Source organism: Neolamprologus brichardi, chromosome 10, assembly GCF_056152115.1.
Source record: "Neolamprologus brichardi isolate AB-2024 chromosome 10, ASM5615211v1, whole genome shotgun sequence".
NCBI classification, from domain to species: Eukaryota; Metazoa; Chordata; class Actinopteri; order Cichliformes; family Cichlidae; genus Neolamprologus; species Neolamprologus brichardi.
In genome coordinates, this window is record NC_142113.1 from 34357501 (window position 1) to 34380000 (window position 22500).

The 22500-nt window shown below is 47.5% G+C and overlaps 4 protein-coding genes across 7 annotated transcripts in view; 3 read left to right on the forward strand and 1 right to left on the reverse strand.

Moving 5' to 3' along the window:
• Positions 1-4833, forward strand: part of camk2a (calcium/calmodulin-dependent protein kinase II alpha) — a 35484-nt gene extending 30651 nt beyond the window's left edge. Inside the window, exons 16-18 of one of the 2 annotated variants that reach the window (XM_087847595.1) lie at positions 926-1020; positions 1108-1336; positions 2967-4833. In XM_087847595.1, coding sequence (XP_087703721.1) covers positions 926-1020; positions 1108-1336; positions 2967-2970 — 328 coding nt within the window. In that variant the 3' untranslated portion in view covers positions 2971-4833. Of the gene's footprint in view, positions 1-925; positions 1021-1107; positions 1341-2966 lie in introns of those variants that run through there. The other variant, XM_087847596.1, reaches the window with a different exon arrangement.
• The window catches only part of LOC118455741 (GTPase IMAP family member 7-like), a 137070-nt gene that overhangs the window by 83950 nt on the left and 30620 nt on the right, over positions 1-22500 (forward strand). The gene's annotated exons all lie outside the window — the stretch shown is intronic.
• Positions 12295-14896, forward strand: rps14 (ribosomal protein S14). 2 transcript variants are annotated; one of them, XM_006808278.3, is made up of 5 exons: positions 12295-12359; positions 13469-13623; positions 13705-13866; positions 14390-14466; positions 14784-14896. In XM_006808278.3, exons 2-5 carry the CDS (start codon positions 13475-13477, stop codon positions 14849-14851), a joined length of 456 nt encoding a protein of 151 aa, XP_006808341.1. In that variant the 5' UTR covers positions 12295-12359; positions 13469-13474; the 3' UTR covers positions 14852-14896. The 2 variants fall into 2 exon arrangements, with proteins under 2 accessions (XP_006808341.1, XP_006808342.1); XM_006808279.3 differs by having other exon boundaries at positions 12314-12359; positions 13472-13623.
• Positions 18358-22500, reverse strand: part of chm (CHM Rab escort protein) — a 13642-nt gene continuing 9499 nt past the window's right edge. The window contains exons 14-18 of one of the 2 annotated variants that reach the window (XM_087847591.1): positions 22462-22500; positions 20511-20609; positions 19145-19290; positions 18718-18945; positions 18358-18597 (exon numbers count right to left, since the gene is read on the reverse strand). The exon at positions 22462-22500 is cut by the window's right edge and continues 55 nt beyond it. In XM_087847591.1, the coding sequence (XP_087703717.1) occupies positions 18757-18945; positions 19145-19290; positions 20511-20609; positions 22462-22500 (473 nt within the window). In that variant the 3' untranslated portion in view covers positions 18358-18597; positions 18718-18756. Of the gene's footprint in view, positions 18946-19144; positions 19291-20510; positions 20610-22461 lie in introns of both variants that reach the window. The other variant, XM_087847590.1, reaches the window with a different exon arrangement.

Here is a 22500-nt window from a genome sequence, read left to right on the forward strand (position 1 = left end):
CTTTAATGTACCTTTGGGCAGGTGAATCTGTGCTTCTGATGGAAACATCTGGAACATCTGCTGACGCTGCCCTCGCTCCTCTCTGAGGCTGGTGCCAGCAGAAATAAATCAGTGATTGAAACTAGCCAATCAGATGTCCTGATCAGTGGGCGGTCTTTAAACGCTGAGAGCGAATCAGCATAGTCGTCTTCTGACCCACGCTCAGCTTTTCCCCAAATGTTACAAACACTTCAGTCACGCTCGCTCTCCTGCTCACAGAGCGCTTTGGTGACGTCGGCGTCACTGTAAACATCACATCGATGGATTTAACTGTGGCCTGAATCTCCAAACTGGCCCAAACGATGCGGCCTGGCCTGATGTTGAAGGCGCCCTGTTTAATGAACTGATACTTCCTGCTTTCTAATCTCAGACATCTTTGATGATTGGCTCGCCAATAAAATCTGTTTTTCTGTGTGTTGATTGAACCGTTAAAGTTTTATAATCGCAACAACAGTCGCCTCAAGGTGCTTTATATTGTAAGGTAGACCCTACAGCAATACATACAGAGAAAAACCAACAATCATATGAGCAAGCACTTTAGCGACGGAAAAACTCCCATCCTAAGAAAACAAAAGAAATCAAAGCAGGAAACACATTTATCCTAATATGTGTAACAAAGTGTCCTGCAGGTGTTTCATCTATGAGTGATCAATAAAGAATAAAAGCTAATGAAAGTTTGGGCTGCTGATCCGGGCTCGAAGGTTCACAGAGACGGGGGTCAGAGCTCCGACAGGATCGTGTTGTGCGTGTGCGTGTTGTGCGTGTGCGTGTTGTGCGTGTGCGTGTTGTGCGTGTTGTGCGTGTTGTGCGTGTGGATGGTTTTTCTCACCTGCTCCCTGTTAAACGTGTCTCCGACTCGTCTCAGTAAACGATTCTCTCCCTGCAGTAAAATGTGCGACCCGGCTGTGACGGCGTTCGAGCCCGAGGCGTTGGGGAATCTGGTCGAAGGCCTGGACTTCCACCGCTTTTACTTTGAAAACTGTGAGCTGAAGCAGACTTCCTGTTACACCTTGCTTTTTAAAAAACTCTCAGAGGTCACCGTGTTCACCTGTCCGTCTGTGTCTGCAGTGTGGTCCAAGAACAGCAAACCGGTGCACACCACCATCCTGAACCCCCACATCCACCTGGTGGGCGACGAGGCCGCCTGCATCGCATACGTCAGGGTGACGCAGTACATCGACTCCAACGGGACGCCTCGCACCGCCCAATCGGAGGAGACCAGGGTGTGGCACCGCCGCGACGGGAAGTGGCAGATCGTGCACTTCCACCGCTCAGGCTCCCCCTCCACGCTGAGCAAGTAAGAGCAGGTCAAAGGGCAGCGGGGCGTTCGGGGCAGCTGGGAAAAACCAGCATGATAACGAGCTGCACGGAGAAAAAGTGTGAAGAGAGGCAGGATGAATCTGATCCTCAGCAGACATCAGTGAAGTCACGTGTTTATTCCTCAGCACCAGTTTTCTCCATTCTTAGTATATTTGCTCTTTTACCAACGACACATTCACTGCAGGTGGCTGGTGCTGAATCACTGAATCATGCCTCATATGAAACGCTGTGAAGCTGTTTCTGCATCACGCCTTCGCTCTGCTTCATGGCGATGATAAATGAATCTGGGTGGAGGTGGAGCTGCTTATTTTAGCCCCACTCGTGTTTGCAGACTGAATCTGAGCCAGACTGTCGTTCCTGAGAGACAAAACCCAGGAACCAACAAACCCGCCTGATGCATGAGATCTCAGCAGCCGTCCCCTCGTACAGACTGTCCACTCGAGTGGAAAAAGTGCAGTCGAGGGTTCACACCAGGTGCTGATCCACAGTCGGTGTGCTGAGGACAGGAGGACCGCACAGAGGCTCAGCAGGTCTGCTGTGAAAGGAACAGCAAAATGACCCCAAACCACGACAAGCATCCACCACACACTGCTCAGGAAACTGAAAGGGACACTTTTAAATCAGAGCACAGCAGCCAGTCGGTTAACCTCTTAAGCCCCAACGCCCCCTGATACGGGGGCAAAAGGCAGGAGATCAGGTAGGCTTGGGGCTTAAGAGGTTAAACCTCTGATTAGTTCAGTAGTAGAGAGACTGTTAATCAGTTTCAGCTGCTCTGACGCTCATGAAATCAACTAGCACAGGCAGTCCAACTCCTCCAGCAAATCAATACCTGCCAGTGTCAGAAGGTTTGTGTGTCTCCCAGCACCGTCTGCAGAGCATGGAGACTCCGGCCGTAGGAGGCCATCATCAGGGTTGGTATCAGAACAGAACGAGGATATCAGAGCTACACGATGACCTCCAGCAGGCCGCTGGTGTGACAAGTTTAGCTGCATGCCCCTGGTACACTTGACAGCCTGGCAGTGGCCTCACCCACTAGCTCGGCCGGGCGCACAGTCGCCCTCCACCACCTACGATGTACCCTGACCTCCAGCTGGCCGCTGGTGTGAACGTCTCTGACCAAACAACCAGGCTTCATGAGGATGGCCTGAAGGCCCGACATCCTCTATAGGCCCTGTGCTCACTGCCTGGGAGGCGGAGCCATAGAATAGCAGACTTGCAGGTCTGATGTGAAAGGGTCTGGAGAAGCTGTGAAGAGCGTGACCAGGCTGGGGGTCAGTGATGGTCTGAGATCCATCATCTGATCAGGAGCCTGATGGCGTCAGAAACATGAACGAGAGGCTGCATCATCGCTGTGATGTTCAGGGTGTTTTTACTGATTTACTCAGCTGATTACATCTGCTGCTGTCTTCAGATCAGCAGGTTCGACTGTAACTACAGCGTTACCTTTCAGGGTGGGGCTGCTGGTCTGTGTCTTTGTGTGTCTTTGTGTGTCTTTGTGTGTCTTTGCTGCGTGTCGTGGACTCGTCACTGTTCAGCAGGTTGAATCTTCTGTGTTTTCAGACATTGTTGATTCAGTCGCTCACAAACACGTTTGGTTTCGTCTCCAGCTAACTTCCAGAGTGAGTGGATCTTTGATGGGGCCACCGTCGCCGTGACAGCAGTTTGATTGACAGCAGGCCGGGCCTCTGACACCAACCATTCAGGATTTTGTTTGAGGAGTTTGGAGAGGAGACGATGGGGCCAGAAAGCTTCACTCCGACAAGTGAACTGCATTACCAACCAACCAATCAGCTTCCTCTTCTCAGCTTGTTTGGACTTTGCTTCAGCCACGCCCCCTTGTGATCAGCCAATCAGATTGTAATAATGTTTGGAAACCTTGTATCTCCAGTTTGTTCGAGTTCAGGAGGTTCAAACCTTCAGATGTTTAACAGGACCAACACCTGCGCACCACAGCTCCCCCTGTGGACAGAACACGTCACTACTGTGTGTTAGCTTCACCCAGCATGTGGTTAGCCTAGTTTAGCACAAACACTGGAAGCAGGGGGAAACTGTTAGCATGGCTCCACCCAAACAGCCCAGTGTCGCCTCCATCTACATGACGTGTTGTAGCTGATCGAGTGTAGACGTAGAAAAAGTTTCCAGCTTTCATTTTTGCTCCTTGTTACGTTTCTCACGGATCTACTGACCCGTTGGCTGCACAGACTTAGCTTTCATAGTGTTGGTTACCTTTAGATATTAAACAGGAAGTACGAGCCTCGCCTTTAGACGTTTGGGAGATACAAGCTTTCCTGAAACTACAGATATTTACATAAAGGAACAAAAACATATATTATAGATGTAATGTGATATAATACTATGATCAAGAGCTGCTTTGGTCGCTACAGATTATTTAGATAAATGAACTCGTGACTGAGACTCGAGCTGAGCCACACTGACAACAGCAAACAGACCAATTATATAATATAAACCTGGATTATCTGCAAATACAGTAAAAAATATATTAATAAAAACACTTTTTTCTTCCGTTACATCAGAAATAAAACTTCTTCATAGTTATTAAGTTTAAAAAGCATCTCATTGCCCCTTTTTTGTTTTGTTTTTACAACTTTAAACCTTTGTTTACCTTATTTGCCTCGTACGCTTTTATACATATATACTAATGGCACAGCTCTTAAACTAGCATGTTAGCAACATGATGAAGCCCAGTTATTCAGCTAAACCCTCGGGCGACCCAGAGCTCACATGTGGATCGTTTTAAACTGGTTAGCGGCTAAAGCAGCTCGTGGCCTTCACGATGACGTCGTCTAACAGAGAAACTTTATTTAAACTGTGCACGCTGCACAGGAACACTCATCTGCTTCCATCGGGCTTGGAGAGCTCTAGAAGCTTCCACCACCCTCTGACCTGGGATCTTCCATGAACAGCCACTCCTCTGCTCAGATCAGCCCCACCCCTCCCCTCCCCCACAGCCACCGCCACCACCCTCCCCCACAGCCACCGCCACCACATATCCTAATGAGGAAGGCCTTAACGAGGCGTGTATCTACCTGCCTGCTCTCCGCTCAGAGCATCATTAGCAGCACAAACTTTACTGTTCACACTGAGTTTACAAGATTCAGATTTAGGAGCTGCCCCTTACCTGTGAGGGAACAAGGAAGTAGGGAAGGAAGAAAGGAGTCAAGGGACTAAAAACAAAAACAAAAGAAACCAAGAAAGGAATAAGGAACACACACACACACAAGCCTGTCCAGCTATCTTAGTGAGGACCTTCATTGACAATGGTTTCCCTAGCCTGTTACCCTAACCATTAAACATGAAGGTCTAACCCTGAACTTAACCGTAACCTAACTGTAACCCTGACACTAAAACCACATTTTTCAAAAAGGTTTCAAACTTGAGTGACCGTTGGTCCTCACAAAGATAGCTAGACAGGAACACACACACGGAGACACACACAGACACACAAACACACACAGACACACACACAGACACACACAGACACACACACACACACAAACACACACAGACACACACACAAACACACACAAACACACACACACAGACACACACACACAAACACACACACACACACACACAGACACACACACACACACACAGACACACACACACACAAACACACACAGACACACACACACAGACACACACACACACAGACACACACAAACACACACAGACACACACACGCACACACACAGACACACACACAGACACACACACAAACACACACACAGACACACAGATACACACACACACACAGACACACACACAGACACACACAAACACACACACAGATACACACACAAACACACACACACAGACACACACACAGACACACACAAACACACACACAGATACACACACAAACACACACACACAGACACACACACACAGACACACAGACACAGACACAGACACAAACACAGACACACAGACACACACACAGACACACACAAACACACACACACACACACACAGACACACACATACACACACAGACACACACACACAGACACACAGACACACACACAGACACACACACAGACACAAACACAGACACACACACAGACACACACACACAGACACAAACACAGACACACACACAGACACACACACACAGACACACACACAGACACACACACACAGACACACACACAAACACACACACACACAAACACAGACACACACACACAGACACACACATACACACACAGACACACACACACAGACACACAGACACACACACAGACACACACACAGACACAAACACAGACACACACACAGACACACACACACAAACACACACACAGACACAGACACACACACACAAACACACACACAGACACACACAAACAAACTCCTCTTTGATGTTTTTTACACATTTAAAACTCCTCGATGCTCAGACAGCCAATCAGAATCATCATCAGTCTCCAGTGTTGACAGAATGTACGGAGTCCCAGAAGTGCCAAACATCACTGCCCATCATAGTGACACAAATATACTGAGTTGTTACAGTAACAACAGTTACTGAGCTGTAGATTTCAGACGCCCAACACGGTTACTGGCAGGGCTGGGAGTATTTTAAGCAATAATAAATGTACATAAACACAAACATGCAGACGTTTGATTTGATTCAGTTAACGAACACGACGCCGATCTGTGGAACCTGTAGTGACTGTACATCAGCACTGATGTGTCGCTAAGCTTCAGCCAATCACAAACCAGTCCAACAGAGAAAAAGTGACTCAGGCTGATGGTGAAACGTCCATATATACTGCCTATAGAGTACTGCAGTACTTTAATACTAGATGAGTAAACATAAACCATTGTGAGGGTTGGATGTGAACGTGAGCTGCTGTTTCACATGGTGCTTTTTGACTCTTCTGGGCCTCCGTACTGCAGGGACTCAGACTGCCCCCTGTTGGTCTGTTGGTGGCGTGGTCGCGGTGTGAAACCTCATATCTCCGTGTGGTTCTTTTCTTCCTGTCGTTGTTTTTTAGAAGCCTTAATTATGGACTAACTTAATAACTTAAACTTTACCTGCATCTTGGATCGTGGCTTTAGTTATCGACCCGCCGGCTCAGAGTCTCTGAGTTGGCGCCATTTTTGGTGGATTTTCTTTGCGGTGGTGTAAAACGGTTGGATGTTTGGCTGGATTCTGCAGGGAGGGCTTGTGTTTCTTCCTCTTCAGTGTTTCTGTACAGATTTGTGATTTTCTGCATGCTGGAACTGACTTTGTGTTTTGTGTTTCGGCTTCAGCCTCCGTGGCGTTTTGACGTTCGCTGCTGTCGGCCCGCGGTCCTGCCCTCCGGTGACTTGACTCGGACTCGTTAGCTTTGTTAGCATTCCTCACCCGGAGCAATGGTGTCTGCTAGCCGCGAGCTAACAAAATGCCGGCGGTGCCACCTTTGATATTCTGCGATTTTTGAGCCGTTGTGTTTGTCTCAGAGGCTTTAAGCAGCTTTTTACCGTCGGGAGAATGTAGAACTTTGTACAATCAGATTCTTATTATGACGATGACATGATTATGATTATTATTCTCGATATACTGCATTTGTATATTTACAAGCTTTTTAATGTTCGGATCAGACTTGCAGTGCTAGCGTTGTGCGAGTCCGCCTGTAGAGGACACATTGTGCACTATTAGCTTTATTATTTTGTTGAGTGTTGAGTTCCTCAGCTGCTGCTGAATGTGTTTGCCACAGCACTGCTGCCCTTTAATTTATTGACATCTCTGTGCCATTCGGCATCCCGCCTCAGAAACGCTCGGAGCTGAGGAGGCTGAATGCTGAGTCAAAGGTCGGGGGATGGGCGGGGCCACGTTGAGGGCGGAGCATTACACCTCTTGTCATACTGTGTCCCATTCGCTGATAGAAACAGCTGGGAAATGACCGGACCGTCAACGTGTTCAAAAATCTGAGATCATATTTGTAAAGAGGCGGAGCTAGAACTGCACAGGTGTGCTGTGATGCTAACAGTGTGCACATGTATCCGCAGGTCGCCTTTAACTCCAACCAGCTGAATGAAAACACACAAAGAGCAGAAAGCGTTGTGAAACGTGTTTAAGCTGCTCTGACCTTTGATTTCATTCAGATTTCAGTTTTGGGGACAAAAACCTTTCCCTGTCCTTCAGCCTCCTCACCAGACTGAGCGTGACCACCGTCGGGACTCTGAATGGCACCTCCGGCGTGAATGGCTGTTTTCTACAATAGTCTGTGTTTCCTAAAAGCAGCACCTCCACTTTGACCTTTGACGACACTTGAAAGTATTTATTAGTGGTGAAAAACTGGTGGACGCACAAACGTCCCCACAAATATCTGAGATGTCATTTTTTTAGAACTCTTTTGGTGTTTATGCTTGAAACTGAAAAATTCATCTTAGAGTAGATTTCACGTGTTAGTATAGGAACACTGCTATGATGTTTCGCCTGTGTTTCTACTGGATGCTCAGTGGGCGTGGCCTCTCCATGTTTATCTGAACGATCCAATCCAAAGCAGGGACTTCCTGCTTCTTCAGCTGAACGTCTTCAGGTCGGATGCTAAAGATGCTCACAGGTCAGAGGTTCCTGTTTCGAAGCCTTACCTGAGAGAACAGGAAGGAGGAGGTCGCTTCAGACACCTGGGAGACTGTTAGCCACGCTTAGCTCCTCTAGCCACAAGCTAACAGGGTTTTAATCAGCTAGCATGTTAGCTTGTGGCTTACAGGTAATGGTAACAGTAAAGCTAATGATGCTAACAGACCGCATTTCCCATGAAACGTCGGAATAATCAGTCTAACGACTCAGAGAAGGACAGGTTTGAGTTTGGTTTTATAGACCAATGATGAAGCTTGATGACAGCCCGCCCACAACGCGTGCTGAGGCACCCCGAAACAAACCAACCACGAGCGCTAACAGCCCTCTCTTCTGCTCAAGGCTGATTTGAGTTTATAAAGGTCTTTTTTTTACATATTGTTTCCGGTAAACATCAAAGAGCGCATTAAATATCTCTCTGAGCTTTCCGTCTTCATGCTGGTCTGACTCTGGTTCAGGGAAATAAACCATCACACAGGAACTGAAGCAGCACATCACAGATTATTATCATTTAAAGCAGCGGTCTCCAACCTTTTTTGCGCCACGGACCGGTTTATGCCCGACAATATTTTCACGGACCGGCCTTTAAGGTGTCGCGGATAAATACAACAAAATAAAACTAGTACCGGTACCGAAAAAAGAAGATTTATTCATAACACACGTGAAAAGACCCAGGAAAACCGAGTAAACGATAAAAACGATAACAAAATAACGCTGAAAACCGATAAAAACCCTGAAAACCAAACATTTCACAACTGAGCCTCAACTCTCGCGGCCCGGTACCAAACGACTCACGGACCGATACCGGTCCGAGGCCCGGGGATTGGGGACCACTGATTTAAAGAAGTGATGTTACAGCCACAGAAGAAAAGCCTGGTGAGTTTCAGGCCTCAGTCCCACAGTCAGAGACCACCTGGGAAAATGAGCATCCCTGATTGGCCGGCAGGTCACCAAACAGCAGTGAAACCTGAAAAAGCGCAACTGAGAAACTAAGGCTGTTCGCCTTCAAAGTAAAAGCTGTGCTTTACTGCCACAAACAAAATATTTCAAAAGAAGCAACTTTTATTTTGAAGGTGAATTGGATCCATTTCCTGTCTGTTTCACAGCCTGCAGCTTACAGGAGCTCCACGGCATCGTATTTAACCGGGAACTCCCGCCAACCTGCAGCTACCCCTCGGCAACCGGCCGGACAATACTTATTGTTCCTTAGCAACCTGTGGTTGCCGGGGTTACAGACTGCTCTGTGAATCCAGAGAGGAACCAATCAGCTGACTCTTCGTCGTCTTAAAACACTTCTTGAAGTCTGACCGACGATGAGGCGTGCCAGCCGCGCTCTCGGGTCCTTGTTTGACGTTTGATTAGCTTCAGTTTGATTTTATGATCAAAAACATTTTAGTTGAACTTCAGTTTCAAACCAAACTGCAGATGTTTTGCATAATTAAATCAATTATAAATGAAAATGATAAACGAGTCTCTGTATCTGAGTGTTCTCAGCCCGTCACTGTGTGCTGGTGAAGGTTCAGTCTGAAGCTCCTCCTCCTCCATCGCCCACCATGTTGGCGCTCCGTCACATCCTGTCAGCTCGCTCTATGATGGATATTGTTCTGTACTGTAGTAACTGGACTATGCTGCATGCTCGTGTGTAACTGTGTGAGGGCGAGAGTGTGTTTGGACTTTTCTTCTGCATCGTGTTCAAAGTGTTTCTGTAAATAAACTGAGGTGGTCAAACGCTGCGCTCTGATTGGTCTGTTCTCACTTTCAGCATCCACAACAACAACAAAACATTTTTATTTGTTTTATTGGATTTGTCCAGTTTCATTTGGTCCCCTGTAAAGTTGAGTCTTGGAGATGTTTCATTCTAATATCAATAATATTGTGTGAATAAATGATGAAAAGCTTCAGCTGGGAGCAGGTTTATCTCACGGGAACGAGGAGAGACCCGCCCGGGTCCGACGCCGACCCGCCGCCCTTCGCTGCATGTCGCTCTTCACTGAGACTAAAGTCTAATAAAGCCTCAACATAAATCTGGTGCTTCTAGTTTATGAACTGAGTGTGGACGGGTCTACATTAAGGGAGTAAACATGATGTTTATGATGATCACTCGGGTGTTCATCACAGCTCAGAGTCTCAGATTAACCAATGAGCAGGTTTTAATAACTGATCAATGAAAACTGAACAGGAGGGAGGAGGAGCTTATGTCTCCGAGATGAAGACCAGCAGCAGAGAAGAAGAAGCAGGAAGGAGGATTTCTCATTGTTGGCAGAACTGTACTTAAAAAAACAATTGATTTGATTGGTCTATAGTTGCTGTAGTGGGCGGGGCAGTGCTTCACATCCAGCTTAGTGAAAAGGCCTGAGCGGTGGTGTGGCAGACAAATCTGTCCTGAACATGATTTAAAAAGTAACAAATATTAATTATTTAAAAAACTGCTCGACACCAAAGCAGTGAGCTGCACCAGCACACGCAGCAGTGGAGGTCGCGCCTGGCTGATCATGGTTTGAGACTCAACATCAAGAAGTTCGTGGAAGCTGCCCCCAAACTGATGGCACCATTAACATCGACGGGGAAGACCTGCAGAAGGCTGACCAATTCAAGTACTTGTGATCGATGATCAGTGACGACGGGGATATCCTTCAGGACGTGCGAGCAAGGGTCAATGCCGCATGGATGAAGTGGCGTCATGTGACGGGTGGGCTATGCGACCGTCGAATGCCAGACCATCTCAAGGCGAAGATTTACGAGACTGTCGTCCGCCCAGTTGCCCTGTATGGATCGGAGTGTTGGCCGGCCACCGCCACGCACGAACGGGCCCTGCAACGATGGAAATGCGAATGCTCAGGTGGTGTCTAGGCCTCACGCGTTGGGACCAAGTCATGAATGAAGACGTCAGAAAGCGGCTCGGCATCGCGCCAATCACGGGAAAAAATGTGCGAGGCACGGCTACGGTGGTGCGGACACGTATTACGCTCCGACGACAGCTCAGTGGCAAAAACAGCAATGAGGCTTGAGCCCGGTGGTCAGCGACCCCATGGCAGGCCGACGAAACGGTGGATGGATGGAATAAAGGAAGACATGAAGATCCTCAATGCCGCCCCAGAACACGGCCTCGATCGTGCCAAATGGAGACGGATTTGTAGCAAAGCGAACCACACGGGACAAACGCTAGGAAGAAGAAAGAGGTGGCAGACAAATCTGTCCTGAACATGATTTAAAAAGTAACAAAGAGCTTCAGAAATGAACTTTTCTTTAATCAAACAACCGTTAATAAACTTGGACATGTGCAGGTCCAGAGTTTGTGGCGCTTTAGCCTTGGTGTAGTGTGCACTGGGATTAATGCGCGCACACACACACACACACACACACACACAGGTGGTCAGTCAGTGGCTTCCAGTCTATGAAAACCTGCTCTGCACTCGGGGCCTTGAGGGCATATGTTCCCATGTATGGAACTGTGTCTGGTCTCCTCAACCAACCTGCTTGGAGTGTTTGGCTGACTGTGTGTGGAGGTCTGTGCAGGTGAGAAAGGTGAAACTACCTCCTGCCTCACAGCCTTCACTGCAGAAGGCATTTTCAGTCAAACTATGATTACGTTCAAAGGGAAGCGACTGCGATGTGAGTGGCTCCAACAGAGAGGATGTTACTGTTCAGGTCTCAGAGAATGGCTGCATTGATGGGGTCAGCTGTTTGTTCAGTCATTACCTAAGGATGATGCCAGACCCCACGTGGGCACAGGAGCCACATGTACAAGCTGTACTTTATCAAGTTGATGAGGAGAAAAAGTGTCCACACACCACTCATGCTCCTCAGCCTGCAGACGAGGCCCTGAGCTGAAGCCTGAAGCACCACTGGTACAAAGATGGGAGGACAGTGGATCAAACTGGTGGCAGGACAAAAGTTACCAACGCCTGAGTTTTTCTCAGTTTTCTGCCCGGCACGGAGAAAGGCCTTAAAAAAAACTTTAAAAAACACATCATCCCAGCCAAACAACTGAGAGACCCCTGACACCACCAGCCATGCCCAGCAGACCCCAGAACCCCTCAGCCCCATTCATCACCCTGCAGTATCTGATGTGCATAATTATAATTTATTAAATTAAGTCAACATTTAGATATTGAAAACAATCCATATTAACACCAAAAAACAGTTCAGTCAGCTGTGAAACTCAAGGTGAATAGATACTGAAACTAAATTAAACATAAATAATAATATAATATAATATAATATAATATAATATAATATAATATAATATAATATAATATAATATAATATAATATAATATAATATAATAATAAAACGTCCACGTGGCGGCAGCAGCTAGGCCTCGGTTTCCCGCCGGAAATCGTCATCTTATCGCGCCGGAAGCGGAACCTCTTTCCTTTCTTGTTTCTGCTCAGTAAAGAGACGCACACAGGTGAGTCCGCTCCCGGTTTATATCCTCTGTAATCTCTGCTGCAGGTGACCATCCGCCGCTCTGCCTGGTCGGTGCTGACCCTGCGTCTCTTCCCGCGTCTGTTGGCGTCTGTATCGTTTCTCTAGCTGAAGGTTAATGGAGGATTTTTCATGTTTTGGCTCTGTGGGAGTTTGTGTCCAGCCGCCATCTTAGCTCCACGCGAAGCCTCCTCAAAGGGAAACAAATACAACGTTAGAGCCAGGTGTGTGTCGCAAAGGTGTGCTAAAGAAGCTCGTGAAGTTTTAGGTGAAACAGCAGGTAGAAAAACGCTCCGTGAGGTCCTGCCGGCTGCTCGGAGTTAACACAAGCTAACAGGCTAACATTAGCTTATGTTAGCCTCGGCGCTGCTACTGACGTTTCAAACTTTATTTAAAATGTCAGTGGTCACAGCAAACACGCGCGTCCGAGTCTGCAGGCAGAGTCAGAACCTCCTCCACCTGGACCGGGATGGACCAGGTCAGTGACACCACGTGACCGCGCGGTGGGTCCGTTATCGGACAGAGGGCGCGTTCCAGTTGAAAACAAACGGAGCCGGGCTGTCCAGGGTCAAAGTTCAGAGTTAAAGTTTAGACTGGACCGGGTCTGGGTTGGTTGTTAGGGTCTGATCAGGGATCAACAGTGTGATCAGAGGCTCTCAGACTTACTGTAGAGTTCAGGTTCAGAGCTGATGTGATTGATTATTGATCAGTCGAGATAATTGGCTGGTGTTTGTCTGTCATATTAGGTGAGTTTTCAGAGTTGGAGGATGCCGTCTGTGATTAGCCATTTCTGTGTGCGGCGGGTTTTATTTTGGAGGTGTCCCGACTTTAATGTTGACCTGAGAGTTTTCAGGATGTTACAGTAAAACTCGTATAAAGAGGTCAGAGGTCAGACCTGAACAGGAAGTGGGTTTGGGGTGTAATGGAGGCATGGGGAAACGCTGCTGGAAGGGAAAATCTCACCGTGTTACGCTGCTGCCGCGGTCTGGTCTCGATGTCTGTATAAAGAGTAGCTGGCTGTGATTGGTGGTTCTCCGTGGGCGTGCTCGCTGTGACCTCCTCATGCTCACATGTCTGACTCCTCTTCCTCAGCAGAAGATGGCTCCTCGTAAAGGGAAGGAGAAGAAGGAGGAGCAGGTGATCAGCCTGGGTCCTCAGGTGGCCGAGGGCGAGAACGTCTTCGGCGTCTGCCACATCTTCGCCTCCTTCAACGACACCTTCGTCCACGTCACTGACCTCTCCGGAAAGTATGTCCCCTCCGACCGTCTGCTCGCCAAAATAAAAGCTGCTCTCTAATTGGTGCTAATGGTGTCTGTGTGTGTTTGCAGGGAAACGATCTGCCGTGTGACCGGTGGGATGAAGGTGAAGGCGGACAGAGACGAATCTTCTCCATACGCTGCCATGTTGGCGGCTCAGGACGTCGCTCAGCGCTGCAAAGAGCTCGGCATCACGGCGCTGCACATCAAGTTGAGGGCCACTGGGGGCAACAGGTAACCTGCACTCACCTGATTCTGTAGGCAGTGGGCTGACACTTTATTAGGTACACCTCAAGCACTGAACAGATCAATAAAATTTCAAGTTACCAGGTTTAACCCAGTCAGGTGATCAGGGGTTAACTCCATGGTACTCTGCTGTACCTAATAAAGTGACAGGGGCGGAGTCAGTGAAGCAGAGTGTGAGTGTGTTTTATTAAATCTGCCATTTCTGTGCAGGAAGCCTCTTCATTTGGTCCAAATCTGAACCAAACTCCATTCAAAAAACTGTTGATTTTACTGGAACAGTGCAGCTCAGGTGAAGTCCTGAGCTGCACTGTTCAAAGCTCGAATAGATAGAAGTCGAGTGTTTACTGTTACCTTAGTAAGTCTGACTGGTTTTACTGGAGATAGACCAGCAGCCTCTGACTGCATCGCTGCAGGTCCGGGTTCACCCAGGCCTTTCAAACCCAGGTGTGTGTGTGTGTGTGTGTGTGTGTGTTACCTGTCCAGGTGATGACCTGCTCTGTTTTCCTTTCAGGACAAAGACTCCTGGTCCTGGAGCCCAGTCTGCTCTCAGAGCTCTGGCTCGATCCGGCATGAAGATCGGGCGCATCGGTGAGTTTGTGTTTATTCATATTAAAGTTTGTGACTAAAAGTAGAGTATTAGTCTGTTGTGTCATTTTCAACACCTTTATCGAGCTGTCGGTGAACACCTGCTGCTCTCAGGTCAGCAGGTTTGTTTTCTCAGTGAGGGTTGGAAGCTTTAAACGACTCGGCGGATTTGAATTAACTTTATTCGTACATCTGATTGACACAGTTTGAATCTGAGCTTTATTGACAGCCTGAACAGTGACGTGTCCTCGGCTCTATATTCGTGTGACAGTGTTGCCGAGCGTCTGATCATGTGATCGTTTCTTCCTTGTGTGTTTCAGAGGACGTCACGCCGATCCCATCAGACTCGACCAGGAGGAAGGGCGGTCGCCGCGGTCGCCGTCTGTAAACTGTAAACAGCGACATTTTCACCACAATAAAAGATTAAAGTCAACTTCTGTCTCCGTGTCTCATCAATGACCTGATCACTGATCCATCGGTTTGAACTTCATCACATGGTTATATAAATATTAATGAGCAGTGGGCGGAGCTTTGAGAAACCTTCATGTTTACAGTCAAACACTCAAATCTGATTCAAACGGTGCAAATGGGATCAGTCCACGCTAGAGACTGTTGGTGCTGTGAGTACTCGAGTACTGCAGTAGTTTAGAGTACTGTGGTACTTCCTGCTGTGCTGCAGGACATGAAGCTCTTTGATTATTGGATCAGGGATTGATTGATGTGATGGAGGTGGGGACAAAATGACAGGAACACCTGAAGCTTTTATAAAACGCATGTTGGGATGTTTCCAGGTGTTCTTATTATTGTGTCCAGCCCTGTGGGTGTGGCTGTGACGCACAGCATGATGGGAAACATTCAGTTTCTTATGGAGGGTTTGAGTCTGCGGCCTTCGTTCAGTTTGTTTTTCTGTTAAAATGATGACATCACACTGACAAAGCTTTTCCTTTTTTTACAAAACTGAAACAATCATTTCAAATTGATTCACTGTGAGTGAAGCTTCAGACTGAATCATACTTAATATTTTATTTGTCTGGAAAATGCCAACGCTGATCTGTGAGGTCATTCTCAGGGCGGGGCTTCAGACCAAGCTCAGACTGGTCACACAGAGCTCTCCTCCTCCTCTGATTGGCTGAGCCTGCTGTCAGTCTTCAGTCTCTGACCACGCCTCCAAACTCCTGCAGACAGATTCATCAATGAATGAATTTAAATTAAATTTTTCTGTGTAATGCTTTAGTCTGACCAGCTGAGGGCGACATTTACCATCAGCTGCTCCAAGCTGAAGGGTCGACCCCTCAGGTCACCACACCTGTGTGTCTGAGGAGCATTTAATGTTTTACAGCTGTTTAAAGACATTTGTGTTGATGGTGTCTGTCGTCTCTCAGTTACTGTCATGTGACTCATCCTGACCTGCAGAGGATTTTACTGCAGAATTTACAGACCTTTACAAAAGATTTGAATATCATGAAAAAGTACATTTATGTCCATAATTCCATTCAGTGTTGAGGAGTAATGGACTACATGTACCACCGTTACGTATTTAAAATACAAAATATGAGTAACTGGATTACACGGCGGTCGTTTCCTGTTTCATAAGACTATGAAGGGTTAGGGTGTCCACGCCGGGGGAAACCCAAACAAACACGCATTAAGAGGCCTTCATGTCTGTGTCTCAATCTCGTGGCCCGTATCACCTCTGCTTGCGGCATAATGACGTGAAGAAATGTTTAAAAAGTTATTCACAAAAATGATTTAATATGAAGGCAACAGGCAGAGTGTTACAGGCATCGCCCTAAAGCATGCAGCCTGATGGGCAGTGTGCTCCGTGCTGCAGGGAGGATGGACTGCTGTACCCGTGATGTGTCTGCGAGCGAGGAGGGAGGAAAAGAGCCAAAAAGTAAGAGACGTCACCGAGCAGAAACGGGAGATGGAAGCATCTAAATATTTAATATATATATACAAAGTCGACCCAGACAACAAAGTAAAGCTAGTTTTCAGCTACGAGCCCGATGTATTAGCCAGAGGTCCCTTTACTACGGTTCGGAGCCGCGGACCTGTTTTATATACGCGCAGAATAGTTTCTACTCGAGATCACTGCAGAAAGTGCAGCCTTACCTAATGTCCACCTACTGTTACTCATTTATATTCAGATTTAAACATCTAGTTGGTGTTGGTGTGGAGAGTAACCTTCAGTAACAGTAATAAATCACACAGCAATAGTTCATTCATGTAGCTGTAAACAGCATGATAATATATTAAGTAATAACTCTCTGTGAGAGGAGCAGAGATGAACAAGAGCAGGTGAGACACACCTGTTAGTCACATGGTTGTTTGCCAAAACTCATCAGAACATGTATCCAGTACCGAGTGTAACTTTTTAGATAGCATTTGTTACTTTACATACTTTGTTACATTCTATATTTATTAAGTTTTGCAGCTTGTTTGCACAACGAGGCTGAATAATTATATAAACGTTTCTGAATCTAAATAGTGGACTTTGGTAGAATTAAAAAATAAGTGTCGTGCAGGTCTATGATGATTTTTAGTGCTGCTATCATCTAGTTCTGATTCTGGTTCTGTGTTGGTTAAGTCCTCAGTCCTGATTTTGAACTGTTGTAGTCCTGTTTTAATTCCGGATCAGTTCTGGGTCTGGTTGAATTGAGGTTTAGTCCTCGTGTCTTGATACAGCCCGACTTTGTTCTGCCTTACTGCTTTATTAAAAACTAGTTTAAGGTGTCGTGCAGATGTGATATATATTATTTCCTATATGAAGTCACTGTTTTTTGAACAAAACTCGAAGCAGAGCCCATTAATCTTTCAGTCATTTCTACCCTCACTTCATTTCCTTTCACTGCTCAGCTCTCACACAGTGGCTCAGCTACGCTCCAATCCCTCCATACTGTGGCCAATCACATGCGAGGATAATGTCATTGTGTGAAAAACAGAGAAGGTGACGCGACAGTCAAGTGGAGCGTGCATCTGTCCTCTCAGTGAGAGAGACAGACGGCGGTGAGGAGGCTGTGCATCGCAAAAACACATAAATATGCCGACACCCGTAAACGAAGCAGCATCTGGCTGCAGTTTAAAGAACTTTTTGTCTCGACTTGGTTTAGACCCAGGGGTCGGCAACCTGGGGCTCTTTAGTCCTTACAGTGCAGCTCCGCGTGGTTTGGGAAAATAAATGAGAAGTATTCAGCTGAAGTGTATTTTATTTATGTTAGTTCTTTTTTAACTTTTTTTTAACACAGCCGGCTGTAGCTTTGCAGCTCACAGCCCGACACACACCAACAGCAGAGAGCGCAGACGTAAAGGCGGCGAGGCGTGATTGCGGGTGTGGCTCAGGTGCATCCGCCTCCCCGGCAGCGGCGCCGCAGACCACGCCCCGCCACACACATTAACCAGGTAAAATACATATTTAGGCAGATTTTTGCAAATATCTATTTTTCATTTTTTAGCAGCATCGAGCTTTTTCCCAATTATTTTTAAAAGTCAGGTCAAGGCTCCAAAAGCACAAAGACGATATGACAGTTTTTGTTTGCTGGATCATTTTAGTTCAGCTTTGCTTTTGTTATATTTAAGAGTTCAAAATGTGTTAATTACATAAATAAAATGTAATTTTCTCTGCAGCACTTCATGGAGTTCATAAGCAACACGCTTTAGACTTCCATCAAGTTTTAATAACACTAAATTTTTTCCTTAGGCTGGTCACACTTCCTGTATGTCTAAAGTTTCAAAATAAAATGTCTCAGAGCTGTTAAACATGGGAACATTTACTCTGTTGATCGGTCATCCAGGAAACAGTCCTTCAGACCAATGTCCAATCAGAGCCCTGAAGCTGCAGCTCACCTGGTTGAGTTTATGATCGTGTTCATAATGACAGGTCAACACGAGGCGCCATCATGTGGTACAAACGTTTTATTCGGGGACGCCGGCTGACTTCACAGAGGAGCTTATTAACATGAGCAGAAACATCTGGAAGGCTTCACAGAGTTTACAAACAAACAGCTGTTACAGTAAACAACAACAGCTGAGTCTGATCACAGCTGCCAGGTAAACTTCCTGTTTCAGGTGTGCTCGGCTTCAGTCTGTGTGGGGGCGTGGCTTCGCTGCTGGAGTGAAGCCTTTGGCAGAGACGTCCTGTGTGACAGCCAATCAGAGCCAGAGGCGTGTCTTCATGTTGAGGCTTTAATGAGTTTTTAAATAAAACAGAAAAACAGCAGAAATCATAGAAAAATAAAAAAGGCAACTTTTACCCACAATGCACTGCAGGAGGTCTTTACACTTTATATCTACAGGTTACTCCTCAGGCTGAAGGCTCGTCTCCTCCTCCTGCTGTTTCTCCTCCCCCCCTGCTGCTGTTAACCCCTCCTCCTCTCCTGTGGAGGTGGGGGAGGTGTTCTCCCCGTCGTAGATGATGTCCTCGGGGTTCGGAGCAGGAGGACAGAACTCCTCCTCGGGGAGAATCTTCAGGAAAATCGACTCAGCCTGAAAACAAAGAATCACACAAACATTACAGGAAGCGCCTGCAGTTCCTCTAACGTTCCAGCGGGGGCAGCACCGAGTCAACCCCACAGACTCCCATGTGTTTGCCCCTCCCCCGACACACAGCTGCGTGAACAAAGAGAAACGTTTATTCATCAAACACGACCCGAAGGAGGACCATGGCCTGAAAGGTACATCTCACCTGTTTGATGGCGTGTTCGTGTCCCAGAGCGCCATCTGGGCCGGAGCACACGTACACGTTAGACGGGAGGTCGTGACCTTCAGGCTCCACCCCGGAACCGTCGGCCATGTTGAAGTACAGACACCAAAGGACAGCTGGACGGTTTTCTGCAGACGTTAGATTAAAAAGTTCAGATCATAGAAGAAAAAAACGCCGCCACAGCAGAAGAACACGCGTCGGGATGTTTGCAAAGGAAATGAAATGTTATAATGTAAACCAGAGGTGTGCAAGTCCAGGCCTCGAGGGTCCTGCAGGTTTTAGATCGCACCCTGGGTCAGCACACCTGAATGATTAGTTCATTAGCAGCCTCTGGAGAACTTCAGAAATGCTGAGGAGTCATTCAGCCTTTAAATCAGCTGTGATGGATCATGGACACATCTAAAACCTGCAGGACACCGGCCCTCGAGGCCTGGAGTTGCCCACCCCTGATGTAGACGGTACACCATCCGATCCTGGACCAGCAAACTCTAATTTAACGTGTTCATGCCTCTAACGTCTGTCCAGTGTCAGAGACGCGTGATGAGACTTTACAATAAATCAAAACTTAATCGAATAAAAGATGTAAATGAAGCAGGAAGTTTAACAGGAACATGACGGAGGCGCTTCCCTCCACCTCCCTCATCAGCTGTGATGAATCTCTCTGTGCCTGCATCCATCCATCCTCACTGCTACTGTGTTCTGCTTATAATTAAAACCACAGAAGAAGAAGGTGATGAATGAATTAAAGAGAAGAACAAGAAGAAGAGGAGGAGGTCAGGGAGGAGACAAAGTTATCAGGACACAAAGACTCGCTGAGCGTTCACGTCTGTGCAGTATCAGGTCACATGACTGCAGTGATGAAAGGGTTAACGGTCGCTCTGCACCGACCAGGAGAATTCAGCTTTTACTCGTAATATGTCTGAAAATGTGACGGCAATCTGGACCAAACTCCATTCAAAAATCGGCGAATTTTACCCAAACAGCAGAAAACAGCAGTGAGAAACACCACAAACACTACAAACACCACAAACACCACAAACACCACAAACACCACAAACACCACAAACAGTACAAACACTACACGCGTGCTGTTTGGGGTTTTTAGAAGTTCAGATTTTCAAAGTAAAGCGTAACTTTTCAGTCCTCGTGGTATTTAAGCAGATTTTCTGTGACGTTCAAAGATCTGAAACTATATTAAAATAAATAGTTGAGTGTTTTTATTGTAACCAGAGTTACAGTAAAGTCTGACTGGTTTTACTGGGAACCAACCAGCAGCCTCTGAGTGCAGCTACAGGTCTGGGTTCACCCAGGCTGTGTGTGTCTGTGTGTGTGTGTGTGTGTGTGTTACCTTGGTCTTGACACTCTGCCGTGCAGAACATCCTGGTTACCACTGGCGACAGGTCTTCGTAGGCGGAGCCAACCGACCGGCAGGTGAGGTGGACCAGATCTAAACAGACAGAAAAAACATGGGTTAAAGTCTTCTGAGTCACGTGACCCCCACTGAAACTCAAAGTACTCAAAGTACTGAAGTACTCGAGTAAAAGCTCCTTTTAGCAAGGATACAACAAAGACAGACATCATCAGAGAGACCGTGAAACACTGAAGGACAGAAACCTGACACCTGGGGACAGGTGTGACCCTCAGGTGTGTGACCCTCAGGTGTGTGTCTGTCATGTGTGACCCTCAGGTGTGTGTCTGTCAGGTGTGACCCTCAGGTGTGACTCTCAGGTGTGTGTCTGTCAGGTGTGACCCTCAGGTGTGTGTCTGTCAGGTGTGACCCTCAGGTGTGACTCTCAGGTGTGTGACCCTCAGGTGTGTGTCTGTCAGGTGTGTGACCCTCAGGTGTGACCCTCAGGTGTGTGACCCTCAGGTGTGTGACCCTCAGGTGTGACTCTCAGGTGTGTGACCCTCAGGTGTGTGACCCTCAGGTGTGTGACCCTCAGGTGTGACTCTCAGGTGTGTGACCCTCAGGTGTGTGACCCTCAGGTGTGACCCTCAGGTGTGTGACCCTCAGGTGTGACCCTCAGGTGTGTGACCCTCAGGTGTGTGACCCTCAGGTGTGTGTCTGTCAGGTGTGACCCTCAGGTGTGTGACCCTCAGGTGTGTGTCTGTCATGTGTGACCCTCAGGTGTGTGACCCTCAGGTGAGACTGAGATCAGGATGCTCGTGCAGACAGAGGTGTCGTTTCTGTCTTGAAGCAGGTTTATTCTGACCTTCAGTCTAAGAGCTCATCATCACCACGGTAACCGAATCTCACAGGTGATTGGTTGTTTCACTGGGGCCTCACAGATCATTTCCTGTGGTTTCTCTGGCTCCTCGGGGAAAATAAACACGGAGGCGACGGCGTCTTTAGATCGATGGTGTTTTGTTTTAAAGCGTTCAAGCCCACTGACTCAGTAACCAATCACAGTGCAGCATCAGCACAAGAAGAAGATTTGACAGGCGGAACACACACACACACACACACACACACACACACACACACACACACACACACACACACACACACACACACACACAGCAGGAGTGTGTGTGTGTGTGTGTGCTGATGGTCATTAATCAGTGTTTCTGTGGAGGATTCAGCCGTTTCTCTTCAAGGACGCTGAAGGACGTCAGCATCATCATCCTCGCTCTGAGCGTCCTCTATCTTCTGCTCTCTGGGAGCTGCAGCTGTTTCCTGTTCCTGGGACAGGAGAGCCGCTGTGGTCGGCTGCTGCCGGACCTCGTCTGCTTCAGCTGCCCCGGCTCCTAACGAGGGTTTACGTGACTTCCTGTTTCCTCCCAATCAGCTCAGAGCAGTCAGTCCTTTGACCTCAGTAAGGGTTCCTCTAGAAACTCAGAGAAACACTGCTTCCTGCTTCCTGCTTCCTCTGGAGCTCAGTTTGACCTGCAGCAGGGCTTCATGCTCTGAGCTGCTGCGATTGGCTGATTGACCTTCATCGGTCCAGCACAGCTGCACCTGAGAATCAGCCGCTGCTAAAACTGAACCCAGATCAGTTTCTGAGCCGGTCTCTGCATCACAGCTTCACAGAGTGCATTCTGGGTAAAGTGTCAGGGTTTAACCATGTTGGTACAGGCGGAGTCAGAGGAAGACGACCTGCTGACGCCAGGCTGAGGACGACCCGAGAGTTTGTGTTTATGTGCCGGGAGCTACACAAACAGGAAGCTGCGACCAGGGCGCCAGGCTGAGGGCGTGACGATGTAGCGAGCCGCCTCAGGTTGGTAAACGACGATAACCTGAAACATCAGAACGTCTGACAGCAGATCTCCTCACACTGACACACAACAGGTGAACTCACAGGTCCCAGGTATGCAGGTCATGGTGGACGGGCTCAGCT

Excerpts from the sequence above, each read along its gene's own strand:
- rps14 (XM_006808278.3), top strand. The coding sequence starts at position 13,475 with ATGGCTCCTCGTAAAGGGAAGGAGAAGAAGGAGGAGCAGGTGATCAGC. Across the intron at positions 13,867-14,389 it reads AGGGCCACTGGGGGCAACAG|GACAAAGACTCCTGGTCCTG; the intron begins GTAACCTGCACT and ends TTTTCCTTTCAG. Across the intron at positions 14,467-14,783 it reads CATGAAGATCGGGCGCATCG|AGGACGTCACGCCGATCCCA; the intron begins GTGAGTTTGTGT and ends TGTGTGTTTCAG.